At 47.1% G+C, this 14,741-nt stretch overlaps 1 protein-coding gene across 2 annotated transcripts; it reads left to right on the top strand.

The window, feature by feature from the left end:
- Positions 1 to 6,474: 6,474 nt before the first annotated feature.
- On the top strand, positions 6,475 to 14,484 carry ZBTB2 (zinc finger and BTB domain containing 2; the record flags this gene model as incomplete). 2 transcript variants are annotated; one of them, XM_082047636.1, is made up of 3 exons in its annotated part: positions 6,475 to 6,942; positions 10,839 to 11,022; positions 13,049 to 14,484. In XM_082047636.1, 2 exons carry the CDS (start codon positions 10,850 to 10,852, stop codon positions 14,409 to 14,411), a joined length of 1,536 nt encoding a protein of 511 aa, XP_081903762.1. In that variant the 3' UTR covers positions 14,412 to 14,484. The 2 variants fall into 2 exon arrangements, with proteins under 2 accessions (XP_081903762.1, XP_081903761.1); XM_082047635.1 differs by lacking the exon at positions 6,475 to 6,942 and having other exon boundaries at positions 10,817 to 11,022.
- Between the last annotated feature and the right edge of the window lie 257 nt (positions 14,485 to 14,741).

Raw genomic sequence — 14,741 nt, 5'->3', positions numbered from 1 at the left:
ACTCTGTTCCTGCCAAGCTTGCCAAGTGCAATGTATATACTTCATAATTTGAGAATCTGGATTATTTTATTTATGTACTGTACAAGGGAATTAGTCTTCAGTTCTTTGCAAGTAACTTTTGAATTGCAGCTTATCAAATTATCTCACTAGCGTAACTGAAAAGAACCATCTTCACTACAGTTTGTGTCTTCATCTAACCAGCAAGGGTCACCTGGGTTGGGGGGGGGAAATAAAGGTGCAACAGCAATAAATACAGAATATACAAGGAAAACCAGACAGGCATCCTGGTGTATCCAGAACACTAACATTTTAACCTTTTCAACAAAATTAAGACTGAATGGCAAAATTCTGCTCATATGGAATCTCTGTTCGACCATCCTTTATAAAGATTCTCGCTGCACAGACTGCTTCTGTCTGTGCTTTTTTCCACCAGCTGAGGTAAAGGACAATTCATAGATTATTTTCTTTCCAGATCTGCTAGAAAGTTGTCATATGACTAGATATTCATAAAACAGCAAAGAACACTGAGAGTCAGGACTCCTGACTTCCAACCCCATTTTTGTGGCGTAACAGCTCTGCTGGCTGCGAAGTCAGTCCCTGGTCTCAGTGGTAGTGTCTTGCTGGCTGGATGAGCAACTGCATATACATGACACCTCTACCTCTGCAAAAATAATGTATATTCAGTCCAGCCAGTATGTATAAGCTTCTGTGAGAAGGATGACATTCTCACCAAATTCTAGCGCCCGCCTGAAACAAAAATACAACACTCAAACATGTAAGAGTCTCTCCTACCCCATCCTGCCTTAGTCCTAGGAACTGAACTAACTTCAGCTCAAAGTTTCATAATGGGGGAAAAAAAGCCAGATACTTTGTGCCCACCTAACTGGTTTATTTACTGGCAACAAAGTTGCCTTGTAAAGGAATGTACCAGACATTAAGACACGGATGGGTGTCCTTGGCAGTGATAACGGTGATGGTGAACTTTTTCTGATTTACAGACCCTTCACATGTAGACCAATTTAGAAACTGCAAAAGGCACTGGTGTACTGAGTTTGCCAGTCTACTTTTCTCAGTCACTTTCCCCAGATCATCAAGATACTGTCCAAGGAAAGCCTACAGGCTGGAAACTACTGATGTGTGTCGTTCCACCTTCCTTCACTGGATGGCATTTAACATCTGCCAAACACTTTATTATCCTTCTCTACAGGCTGGTTTATGATACTAGCGTGACAACTACCAAAACAATGCAGAGTCTGAGGTACTCAGATACAGTAAGTGATATGCATGGGGTTTAAAAATCAAAACCACTCGTTGTCTTGGGGGGGGGGGGAAAAAAAAAAGCAAGCCTATCTGTCTTAACTATCTAGGAGGGGGGGAAAGTGTCTTGAAATGTATATAGCCCCAGCTGAGAAAATGATTTATTAAGAGACTGCAATTCTTTACAATCATGAAGAAACCAGAGACCTTTGTTAGCTTTAGAATAATATTTTGCTGGGGGTATACGCTGTATGAGGTAGCCTGTTTCTCCCGATCCTCCGAGTGTCTGCAAGTGTCGTACTTCTTGACATCACCTGTATACTCTGTACTACACATAAAACCCCAGTGGGTGAATCTCAGAAAACTAAGCAATTCCAACAGCTTTGGGTCCTCCACAGTTTTTGACAGACTAAGAATTGGACAGACCTAATCACACTGGGGAAACAGAACAACAAAAAAAATCCCCTCTCCTCACACATGTAGCATAACAACCACCCCCATATCTGATTCTTTAAGCTTTATTAAACAAAACAAGGGCAAGCTTTTTTCCCCCCCTTCTTTCTATTTTGAGCTGTTGAAGGCATCACAGCTACAGCCAGTATCACTGCTTCCCTCTGTTAGTGCTCAGTCATTTGCCCATTTATGTCTGTCTTCGAGCTCCAAGAAACACATTTTCCAAACTGGTGCAATGACTACTAGATGATGGTCACCATCAATTATTATTGCCCCCCAAATACTTTTTAACATTTTCCTAACTAAGCTTGAGTCAATGCTAACAAACTCTCGATTTATTCAAAACTGTTTATTAAGTATCTCATGAGCTTAAAGTCACCATTTAGATGATATTTCATAGTAATGTGAACATAGTATAAATGGTATTGCACTTACAGTATCATTCTCTGCAGAATACCCCAACTGCGTGGGCTTTAAAAATGCACTCACTACAGCTGCAGTTTCAGTCCCTCTTTCTAAGTAAAAAAACATGCAAGAACATATATTACTGTAACTTTATAGTCATGCTCCACTAAAAATGTTACTCCAGCCAAAAATACACAGTCACATTTGAACTTTTCCATTAAAAGCGGCCAGGGCTAATCTGGGACTAAGGCAAAACCAGAAAGTAGAGGGCTAATCTACACTGCAGAAACTGTATTAGCTCAGTTACACTAACAACTCTTGATGGAGATGAGACTCCTTACAAGAAAAATTCTATACATACAGCTAAACCATTTAAACCATTTATTTAGATTACATACATTGTACTAGCAAAAGGATTTTTCTTTTATCCTTTTTTTTTTTTCTCCTGGTCTAAATTGCAGCTACTCACTAGATGTTGATAAACCTTCGTTCACTAGGCATAGAAACAAATTCATTAGAACACCTTGATACCAGAAAAACAGCTTAGCCCACAGAACAACAAAGATCTATTTCATCACTTTTTCACCTATGCCATGTACACAAAAAGTGGTTTACATACCCTGGTTCTCCAGATCTGCTCACAACAAAACTGAAAGCTTTGTGAAAGCTCAGATGTGCCTGGGGGCTGACCACTCACGTATCACGATTATGCCCAAACAGCCTCCCTGTGCCAAGGGAGCCAAGGCAAGGAAAAGCAGAGCTGCTCTGCAACTGCGGCCGTAACTGAACGTCAGGGTTTTACCTGGGGATCACTGCTACGTGCTTCATGTTTCCAAACCTGTGTGAAAGACAAGTGAGGTTTGAACGGAGTGTGTGAAAATTCTAACATGGAGCGAGGATGTCGCCAGATGAAAAGGCTGGAGACTAACAGAGGTGCAATATTTACTCATCTAGCAAGAAGCTACAGCAGTTGTCGCACTTCCCGCCGAGCCTTCTCACCACCATAAATCAGAAGCAGAAGTGTTAGAAATGGCAGCTGTGCTAATAAAATGGATTTACAGCATTGATATAAACTCACATTTTACTAGAGTAGTACCAGCGTGGAAGTGGTGCCCCACACCTCAGGGAGGGTCCCAGCCCATGGCTGGGGACACGCAGCCCCAGCTCCCCAGAGCCGCCGACAGCCCCGCGGGAGGGGTGAGCAGCACCATGGGCAGCAGGGAGCAAAGATCTCTTCAGGACAAGGACTCTGCTCCGACTTTTGAAAAATGCTGAGGAGTTCAAAAACTCACTGGAAATCTCAGCAGTTTGAGCCTGATTAATGTCACTAGAGCTGTTAAGGTTTTGACTGTAACAATAAAAACTTACCATTCATTTCCAGATTTCAACTGAACTCTACCAAAAAGACACACCAACAGGAGCTGGTTCTGTCTGGATCAAGTTCCTCCTACTGCTCAAGTGAATTTTTACTCAGATTAGCAGACACCTTTTTCGTCCAATTAACACTTAAATCATCAGCAGTATGCTCATTTACGATGCAAAATATCATTTTACCAGACAAAATTCTGCCTTTAATCTGGGTAACCCCAGACCAAAGCAAAACAAAAACCTAGGGCTGATCCTATCAACAGCAGCACAACCAAGAAAGCTCTCAGGTGTGTAGCAATATCTGAATTAGTCTGAACAGTCTTTTCAAAGAGTCACAAAACTAAGAAAGGAGTCCTAAATAAGTACCACAAGAAACTAGGGGTGTGCTTGAAATCAGCATAGAGAAAATAAAAGCCCAATAATACCACTTAATGATAGAAAGATAAATTCTAATTACAAACAAAAAACTAAAAAGATGAGATGGCAGTAGAATTTTAGATTTGCATCTTAAGTCAGGTGTCTAAAACGCAACACATGAACTGCTTATTGCTCCCTGCAATAGAGATGACATGTCTCAGGTGTAAGCATCAAAGGTGTGAAGTTCAGCAGCATTAAACTCAACACAGAAATCTTTATAAAGATTTCAATGGATCTTGAATCAGACGGGATACTTTTAAATTTAAAATTGCATTATTGCTGGATTAAAGTACTGCAATCCAAACAAAGGTGCTTTAAAGCTGAATTATGAGCTATTAATAAAAAACTCATAACTAAGTTAATTTTTCTCCAGTTTCAGAGATAGCACAGAGAAGAACCCTACATGAACACCAACACAGAAGTACTCAATTGCAACACAGAAGAGAACTAACAGGCCACTAAGGCCTGCCAGATATCTGCTAGAAACACACTGGTATTCCACTGGCAGTCCACCCAATTTAACTGAAAGTCGTTATATCACTTTCACCATCTTCCATGAGAATGAGACAAATCATCCACGGCTAAGCAACTTCAGTTCAAATGTCCATCCCCTCTCTTTACTTTGTATTTAGTTTGCAGAGTTGAAATGCAAGTGAAATGTATAAGGAAAAGATTTGCCAAGCAGACTGGTTAAATACACTTTATAAAAACTTTTGCCACGCACTCACACAGCAGAACTCAAAGAGCTATTAAAAATGTGCCCCTTGTAGTTCAGCACATCACAGGTACTTGACGTGGGTCCTAAAGATGCAGTTCTGTTCAGATGCTTTATTTAAAATACTCAACAGCAGCAAATAGACTATCGGCTTTCAGCTCCACTAAAATTAAAAATAAGTTGTTGGGTTTGGGGATTTTTTTAGTGACTTAACCAGCTAGTTTTCAAGTGCAGCTTAACCTTGATGAACAATTATTCTTATGTTATACAATGCAAAGAGACTCAAGCTGTGTCTATCAAGAATTCAATTAGCTTCAGTGGCAGACAGCAGAGTCAGACCCACATAAAACTGGTCTAGTCCTTGATCAGTATAGATCCTGTAAAAAATAACAATAGCCTGGGATGACTGCAATCATCTGTTGATCTACAAACCAGACAAGATACGAGACACCTCCTTCCTCTCTCAGAACACCTCCTGTCAAGACACTAAGTTAAAAGAATTTGGGCCTTTTTTCCATAGCACATCTTATTTAATCACTGTGGAAACAGGAATCATCATCCCAGTTACAGCTAGCCCCCTACGAGCTTGCTTAGTTAAGTATCTTAAAAAAAAAGTCATCATAATCTTGACCTAATTCAAATCACTGAAATCGTAACATAAGCTGTTCCTAAGGCACAACAGAAAGCATAGTTAATGACAGCAGGAGCAGGACCCCAGGTTAGGGGCTGCAAAGGAAACCTCTTTAACTATTGCTGGCCAAATATCTTCTTACAAGGTTTTCAATAACAACAAAGTTTCATTCTGAAAACAGTTTTCTCCGTGCCACTGCTCCAGGTGGCAGATGCCACCCCATGACAAGGCACAGATCCGTCCAGACCATGCCCAGACCGATTCTCTGAGTCAGAGGAAACATGCTCCAGCCCGACACTGGGCTCACCCTTCCATTTCTTCAGGGACTTCGCGGCCTCTCGCAGAAGACGGCCTCCCTGCTCCGCACTAACGACTCTGACTAAATAACTTTCGCAAGACCAACCATTTTTTCATGTATCACAGCGTCCACTGGTGCATTTGTTTGTGCAGCTTTATAAGCACACATGAACTCTATAGCACGCCTTAGATCTGGATAAGAAGAGGCCTGGCTACATCCGCCTTCCCTTTGCACTCCACTGCAAGCCAATCAGCTGTTGCTCAAAGTTGCAGATTTGATTTTTGCAGAGGACTGCTACGTCCCCTCCTTAAAAGACGAGTTAAAAATACCCAGTTCAAATAACTTGTCCACCTAAACAGCCGAACAGCAAACCAGGCTTCCCGCGTTGCTACTCTGAATCACTCTTTTTGACAAGTCAACTTGTAACCTCCCATCTGGCAGTTCATCCAAAGTGTGCCCAGGACAGCTTCACAGAGACCGGCCCTCCAAAGCCCCGCAGCCCCCCCTTGCCGGAGCACCGAACCAAGACCGTACTGTAAGCGACACCGGGAGACAAGCCTGGGAGCCGCGGACGAGGACACCGGCTCACAAAGCTCGTGCCCGAGAGTCCCGGGATGCTCAGTCACACCTCCCGTTCCGCTCGCACAGCCGCCGGTTTGTCCCCGTCTCCCCCAAGTCCGGTGGCTCGGCGCGAAGCGCAGGGACGCACCTGCGCCCGCCACTTCTCCCCGGGCGAGAACCCGGGGAAAGCCTCGCTCGGCCGCCAAGCACCGCCCGGCAGGAGCCACCCGGTGTCCCCCGGCGGCGGGCAGCCTCTGCCGCCGCGGCGAGGCCGGCAAGGCGCCGGGAAGGCGGCGGCGAGCGCAGCGCAGCGCCACCCCGCACCGGCCCGACACGCTGCCGCGGCCCCGAGCCGGGCCCGCTGGTGAACCAGCAGCAGCCCGGCCCGGCCCGTTATTCCGCAGCCCGGGCGGCGGAGGGGCGCTGGCAGCGGCGGCGAGCAGCACAGGCTGGGGGAGGCTGCACCGGCGCCCACCCCCGGGACTTTTAAAGAGGCAACGCGCCCGCCGCCGGAGGCTCGGGAGGAGGGCGGCGGCGGGGCCGGTCCCGCCGGTGCGGCCCGCGCAGCGCGCGGCGGGCGGGGAAGGGAGGGGCGGGCGGGGGCTGGGTGGCTCCTGCTGCTGCCGCCACAGCGCTCGCCGCCTCCCCTCCCCCCCGGCGGGGGCTCCTCGCTGCAGCCTCTGTGCTCCGCTCTCGGTCATGTGACCCTAACGTAACCGGACAGGAAAAGCCGCCGCCGCCGCCGCCGCGCTGACTCCGTTGTTGCTGCTGCTGCTGGGCGCGGAGACGGCGGCGGCCCGCGCGGCACCAGGGGCCTCGGCGGCCCGCGTCCCCCAGGTGAGCACCGGCCGCGCCGCGCCCCCCGGGGATCCCAGCGCCGCACGCACGTGCGCCCGGCCCCTCCGCACCGGCCGCGGCCGGCTGAGGCGGCGGCGGGCGCGGGGGCGCGGCGGGGCCTGCTCGGCCCTACCTCCTCATTGTGTGTGAGGGGCGCCCGGCCGCGGGGGTCCGCCGCGCCGCGGCGGGCCGAGGGGGGCGCGGAGGAGGAGGCCGTCGCCTGGCGCCGCCGGGGCTGCCTGGCCCCCTGACAAACCCCCGCCGGGCCGGGCCGGACGGCTCCATCCGGGACACAGCCCGGGGGGGATGGGCCCGCGCCGAGGGGAGGGGAGGGCTGGGCTGGGGGGGTGGGCCGCGCCGGGGGAGGGAGGGGGCAGAGGGAAGGAGAGAGGGAGGGGGCGGGGGGGGCCGGTGTATTCCGGCGCCGGGCTCGGCTCGGCCGGTTGGGGCCCGCCCGCCCGCAGCGGGGCGGCCCCCCTCGGGCGGCATCCGGCGCAGGGAAGGGCGGGGGAGGAGGGCGCCGCGCGGCGCGGGAGGGGGCGGCCCCGCCTTTCTCTCCTCGGCAGGCTGGGCGGCCCTGGCGGCGGCGGCAGCGGCGGTTCCCGTCTCGCGCGCCCTGGCGGCTCCGCTCGCGCTGCGTCTCGCGCCGTCTCCGTCCGTCCGTGCGCGCGTGGCGTGCGCGGGGGGGGGTGGGGACGGACTGGGAGGGCGGAGAGAGGGGAGGAGCGCAGCCAGTGAAAGCGGCTCGCGGTCACCCGGCCTTCCGCCCCGGCGGCCAATGGGGAAGCGCCGTCACCTGTGCCACAGAGGCCGAGCGTGACTCTGGGGAGGAGGGGGGCGGAGGAGAGGGCGGGTGGTAAGCCACGCCCCCATGCCGCCAGCGGCGCCCCGCCGCGCGCTACGGCGCCGGCTGGCGGCGGGAGCGCCCGAGGGGCGCGCGCCCGTGCTCCCCCTCGTCTTCCCCCGCGCTGCCGGCGCGCGCGCGCGGTCCCGTTGCGGCGGGCGGGGCCGGTGCGGGCCCCAGCGCGGGGTCCCGGCAGCCGCCTGTCCGCCCCGTGGGGGCGGGGGCTGCCCGCCGGTGGGGCGCGTTCGTCAGCGGCCGGGGCCGGCTGGTGCTCGCTGCCGCTGAAGTGGCCGGAGCGCCAGGAGCGGTCGGAAGGGCTGGTGTCCGCTAAGGTGTGCGCGGACGGACCGGGAAGCGCCGGGCTGTGCCCGAGCCGCGCCGGCAGCTGTTTCCTGTCAGCACGGGCTTCCCTGTCCCAGCGGCTGCCGGTCTCCGCGCTCTTCTCCTTCCCCCTCGCTCCCGGCGTCTCCGGAGTGCTCCGGTACCGGCTCTTTCTGAGTCACGCCATTGACTTGTGGCACGGCTTCTCCCCTCGCGCTGTCCGAAGTAAACGTACGTCTTCCGAAAGGACTCGGCCTCGCGTGGTCTTTCACCCACAGCTGAGCAAATTAGGTAATTTCAAAAGTTGTGATAAGCGGAGCCAGGCTAGCCTGTCAAGCTGTGCAGGGGAGGGACTCTGCCTGTAGGGTTTCAGGGCACAGGAAATGTTGTACACAGGTGTTAAACCCGTCAGTGCTAAAGCACAGCCTTGTTAGTGCTAATCACAGCGTTGTGATTAGGTAAGGGTAGAACTCCAGAACAAATGCATACCTGTAATGTACTGTAATATACAAAACACAGCACTTTCCTTACCCCTGCCGTATAACTTCAGTTCAAAACATTTATATATATTTTAAATGCACACAAAAACTTAGTGTTGTGCACGTGTAGGAACACTGTATCATTTTGTGAAAAGATTCATTCAGGTCTCTGATGAAGGGTAACAGTTTCAACTGCCACAGTGACTGCTGTTTGGATAGGGGTGAAACTACAAGCTAAACAAATTTAGTATGATGATAACTACAAAAGATGCCTTTCTGGCTTGGAGCTACTTCACATCAATGGTTTGCTCTGCCTGACATCTTCGCTGTCCGAGTACAAACCAGACACAACACTCATGAATTAAAAAATGTAGCACACAGAAAATAATCTAAATTAAAGCTAAAAAAACCCCAAAACAACAAACACCCAACTCTGGTGTGTTTTTTGGAACATCACAAGGTCTACCTGTGTGGAGCATCTTGCAGTATTAAATAACAATGAACATGAGTTTTGCTACTGCTGACAGCAAGTATTCCCTCTTGGAGGGAGAGGATTTTGGCATATTGTTTGTACAAACATAATTATACAAAAGGTAATTTAGAGAAGAGAGGGTGAAACTGAAGAGAGTTGGAACCTGTTGTGTTTTTGTTTTACCTTATTAACTGTAAGAAAATAATCAACTGTGTCTTACATTGTATTTCTTTGCCCTTACACCATTGACTCAAGTTCTGATCTCATGTGAATGCAAAGGAATGCATTTGGTCAGTCTGGTTATTGCTTTAAATACGAGGGCATTCTTCACTCTCCAGCAAGTAGAAATACTTGTTTCTGCAATGACTAAACATATTGGCATATGTGTAATACATTTTTATTCTCTTTCCCAAAAGGCCACGCTGTTACTGTATAGATGAAATAAGCTGTTTGTACCCTACCTAAAATTTCAACAACTTACTGTGAAATTTGAAGAGGAAATACCCAAGACTTTTTATAAATCTACCATTTTTTATCCACTTCTGGTTTCGCTTTCTTTTCTGTTCATAGAGCATCTGCATTGTTCTGGGCACAATATGGATAGGTATTTTGTTGACTTTTCGTGCTGTTTTATGGGGCTACATTACTGCAAAATTTCATTTTTTCTGCCCAAAGCTGTGTTTGTTTTGGTTAAGCTTATATCCACTTGTTGATCTTACCGGCTGTATATTTATCCATCCAGCCACAGGCAACAGTCCTAATGTGTTTCTCCAGCTATTTTTCCCCAAAGTTATAAATTCTTACTTGCAAGGCTGCTGTTGAATCCTTTGGAAAACATTTGTATCTCTCAGGTAGTTCTTTGAGGGCAGCCTCCAACAGCTGGTACAAGGAGGTGCAGGGAGAGGGGTGTCCACAGAAGCCCTGGTTGATGGGGGCTCAGATTCGTGCCATATTGCACTGTTAGTTATCCTGCCTTTGCACCAACAGCCAGTGATGTACAGAACTGCAACTCTCACTCCTTGGGTGCCTTGATTTGCTAGGTAAGCCTAAGGCTCTCTGGCATTTGGGCTCCTTACAAAATGCTGTTGTAGCTGGTCTCAGTTAATAAATAGTTGTTGAGTGAAAATATTGGCCCCTCGTGTTGTGACAGGCCAGAGGGCTTGCCAACACCTAGAATGACTTCATTTTTTCAGCCCAGGGACACTCAGGTATATATCTGGTATTTCCCAGGAGAGGGCATAACCATCAGAAATGCTTAGTTAATGTTTGGTTTGGGTTCAGCTGGATGGACACATAACTTTTAGATAATAGATATACAGAGACACTGAAAATTCAGGTTAAAAGCATCTAATTTGCTTTCTTTGGGTTCTGCTCTTGTCTCTCCTACTCATTTAGGTGAGGGTAACTGATACCAGAAGGGTCTGTTTGAACAGACGAGTGGCAGCCAAAATACTTTATTCTTCCCATTACAAATAGGTGGTTTTACTACTTATTTCTTCCTCTCCTTTTGCTGTGTATATTTCCGCCATGCCTTTTCAGAGCTCTTTAGTCCTGGCTCTACAAGCCTCAGCAAATCCCTTGCACCTGTGTGAATTGCATCGCCCATCATGAACCAGAGATTCTTGCCTACATGTGAGATCTGTACACAGTAGCTTGGGATGAAGAGGTGTTACTAAAGCATGGTGTACAGATCTTAGAAGAAAATATCTGTTAAGAGACAAGTACTGTTACATCTATGCATCTACTGTTAAGTTTTACATGGAAGTCATTTGCTTTTCAGAGTGTAAAAAAATGGATTTGGCCAACCATGGACTTATTCTGCTGCAGCAACTAAATGCTCAGAGAGAGTTTGGTTTCCTGTGTGACTGCACAGTTGCCATTGGTGATGTCTACTTCAAAGCACATAAATCGGTCCTTGCTTCTTTCTCCAACTACTTCAAGATGTTGTTTGTTCATCAAACCAGGTAACTATAAAAAGGTTCACTGTTCAAATGTTCAGGTAGCTACGCTAAAGAGGTGGAACAACATTTTTAAACCTGAAAGTGTTGGTTTTGCTTCTTGCTATGACTTAAGGAATATGGAATGCAGTTTTATCTGCAAACTAGAATCTCACTTGAAAATGTGTTGAAGTTGAACTGTGATTCATTAACACTAATGTTGTGATTTAGCACAACTTATTTATCATTCTAAAAGCATAGAATTCCTAGAACTGAATATTTAAAGGATTCTGTCTTTACTCTTGCACTTTCCTTCCCCCACTCACTATTCTCTTCTCTCTTTTGGCACTATTCTTAACATTTCCGTAGCATTTTATACAACCTAATTAGTATTTGCTAGGAGATTTTGAGAAATGAACTTATAAAAGAGTTTTTTTGTTTGTTTGTTTGTTTACAGTTTACTTAAGTTAGTTAAATAATACTGCATAGTGGTAGAAAATAAGGTGGTGGGGTTTTTTGTTGTGGTGGGTTTTTTTTGGGTTTTTTTTTGAGGCGGGGGGGGGCAGAGGCAGCCTTACATGGAGGGCAATGAAAAGCTAACAAAAGTGTAAGACTGTTTTAAAGAAATGTTTTTGTCTTTTCTTTTTCCCAGTTATTTGAACTATCTCAGAAAGTTTATGTTAAGTGAGTGAAACTCCTAACTCCTTGGCTAAGAGTTCTTAGCTAAAAGTAAACATCAAGGACAGAAGTGCATTTGCACTTCTGAGACTGGGCTGCAGGCAGATGTATTGGTCTTCATACTCCATCAGGAGCACACAGTCATCTCTGGAAGACAGCATTGCAAAGTTTACTTTTGAGTAATATATCCCAATTCAAAAGCAGTCAGATTGCTCAAGAAGGATGCACCTCAAGAAACAGAAGAATTGGCTGTAATATCCTCCTCAGCTTGGTAGCCTACTGTGGTTAGAGCATTCAGACCACAGTGTGCAGTCTTGTCCGTTTCAGGATTTCTGTCTTATTTAATGTTTGTGTAATACTAGAGCTACAAATAACTCTGAAAAAAAACATTAGAATCCCAGATCTTCTCCTGTTAGCTGACTGGCCTAACCAAGATGTTCCTCATTTTATTTCTTCTTCTGTGAGCCTTGGCTCTCTTTTTGCACAGGGATCCAACTTCAGCCAGGGGTGTGGTGGGTGTTTCAGTCCAGAGTATCCTAAAGGTGGATGCATAGGGCATGCTCTCAGCTGGAGGACGGTGTTGGTCTCAATCCTAGGCTGAAGAAGGCATCACAGACAAGCATTTCACTTTGTTGAGCACTCTAACCGAGGGGCTGTTAGGCTGACCAGGTGGTACCACTGGTGCTACCTTTTCTTCCTCCCTGTTGAAGGAAGGAAGCTACCACTCTGCTTTGTAAGGAGCCTGGTCTCCACGGGATAGATGTGCTCAGGCTATACCTGTTGCATCAGATCCTCTCAGGGGATTCACACCCCATCCTTCATGGTTTCTGCGTCATAATGCAGTTGAGACAAGGTGATACCACACATTTGCAGAACTGTAGGTGTGAACACTAGTAAGCCATAGAAGCCAAAGAGCCAAGTGCCAGATGAATTTTATGTGTTTTCAAGACTAAGTACTGAGAAGTTTAATGGATTGTCAATTAGACTCCAGTGCTAGCAGGTTCTAATTTAGCTACAGATGTGTTTAAATCCACCTGAAAAAAGGGAAAAATATCTTTGCAATTTACAAAATATATTAATATGTAACAACAAATCTGTAACGTAACAGCAATTTAGGAGGGTGTAGATTGCAATGGGACAGCTTTGTCTTTCAAGCCAGTTACTTGAAGAAGTTACTGAAGAAAAAAAATGTCATCTTTCAAGTGGCCAATAAGATTAGCTCTTTTATGTTAAAGCGTTTCGCTGTATTTATTGCAGATTCTGTGTTTGAATTTAAGTAGATGCTTCTGATTTTTATCAATGCTTGAATAACTTAGATGTAGTAAAAAAAAATATTTTCCTTATCTCTTACTGGTCATTTTGTTTCACCTTTCAGTGAATGTGTCCGTTTGAAAGCGACTGACATACAGCCAGATATCTTCAGTTATCTTTTGCATTTGATGTACACTGGGAAGATGGCACCGCAACTCATTGACCCAGTTCGGCTAGAACAGGGAATAAAGTTTCTGCATGCATATCCACTAATTCAAGAGGCCAGCCTTGCAAGTCAGGGAACTTTTTCTCACCCAGATCAAGTTTTTCCATTAGCATCTTCATTATATGGCATTCAGATCGCAGATCACCAGATAAGACATCCCACTAAGGTTACATCAGCGACTGACAAACTCGGGCGAGACCCAAGGCCACAGACATCGCGGATGAACCAAGAGCAGGTCTCTGAAGGCTCGCAGCTCTCGCAGTTAGCCACAACTCTGCCACAAGTGACCCGGACAAATATGTCCACTTCTGACCCATTGCCATCTTCTTTATCTCCAGAATTGGTATCTGCTGCTGGAAATAACTCACCTTCAGGAGAAGAGGCCAACATGGAAGCATCTTCTTCAGATGAACAGCCTGCCTCACTCACAATAGCACATGTCAAGCCAAGCATTATGAAAAGGAATGGAAGCTTCCCAAAATACTACGCCTGCCACCTCTGTGGTCGCCGGTTCAATTTGCGAAGTAGTTTGCGTGAACACCTGCAGATCCACACAGGAGTTCCCTTCACATCTAGCCAGCAAGGAGAAAGTAATATTTCTTTGTCTCTCTGTAACAACACAGCTGATAAAGATGCTGTGGAAGTGCCTGAAGCGGGGATGATTAGTGACAGCGAGCTGCAGCAGATCTCAGACTCCCCAATAATTGATGGGCAGCAGCAGTCGGAGACACCACCCCCCTCTGATATTGCAGACATAGACAACTTGGAGCAGGCAGATCAAGAGAGGGAAGTAAAAAGGCGGAAATACGAGTGTTCCATCTGTGGTCGCAAATTTATTCAGAAAAGCCACTGGAGGGAGCACATGTACATACACACTGGCAAACCCTTCAAGTGCAGCACTTGTGACAAAAGCTTTTGTAGGGCTAACCAGGCTGCCAGACATGTGTGCCTAAACCAGAGCATGGACACGTACACGATGGTGGACAAACAGACTCTGGAACTCTGTACCTTTGAGGAAGGCAGTCAAATGGACAACATGCTAGTACAGACCAACAAGCCCTACAAATGTAACTTGTGTGACAAAACATTTTCAACTCCCAATGAAGTGGTCAAACATTCGTGCCAAAATCAAAACTCTGTCTTTACACTAGAAGAAGATCGCTCCATTCTGCTAGGTGGTGGGGACACAGAAGCCACAGAGACTGATAATGCAGTGTTAGCCTCCATCAAAAAGGAGCAGGAAGCAGTGTTGTTAGACTGAATGTGAAACCTGTACCAATTTTTTAAAAGTTTCTTTACTCCTTTTTTATTAAATCAATTTTTTCCTCCCCCCACCTCTTACCTCACTTACCCCTGCCATCTTTTCCACCAGCCTCCTTCCCACCCTTTGTCTTCAGCAACCAGAACTGTACTGGCACATTAGGAAATTGGACTTTGCCTCTCCCACCAAAACAAGCAAAAAGCTCTTGCATCAAACCACAACACAATTGATTTTAATACAAAGGAACGTGTGAAAAAAAATAATCCAGCTATGTTGATAGTATTAGTTAATCCAAATTTAATAGATTTTAAACAAAATTTAGATTTCTTA

The sequence above is a fragment of the Streptopelia decaocto genome, assembly GCF_964273445.1.
Source record: "Streptopelia decaocto genome assembly, chromosome: 3".
NCBI lineage: Eukaryota > Metazoa > Chordata > Aves > Columbiformes > Columbidae > Streptopelia > Streptopelia decaocto.
This window is presented reverse-complemented; position numbering and strand designations above follow the sequence as displayed.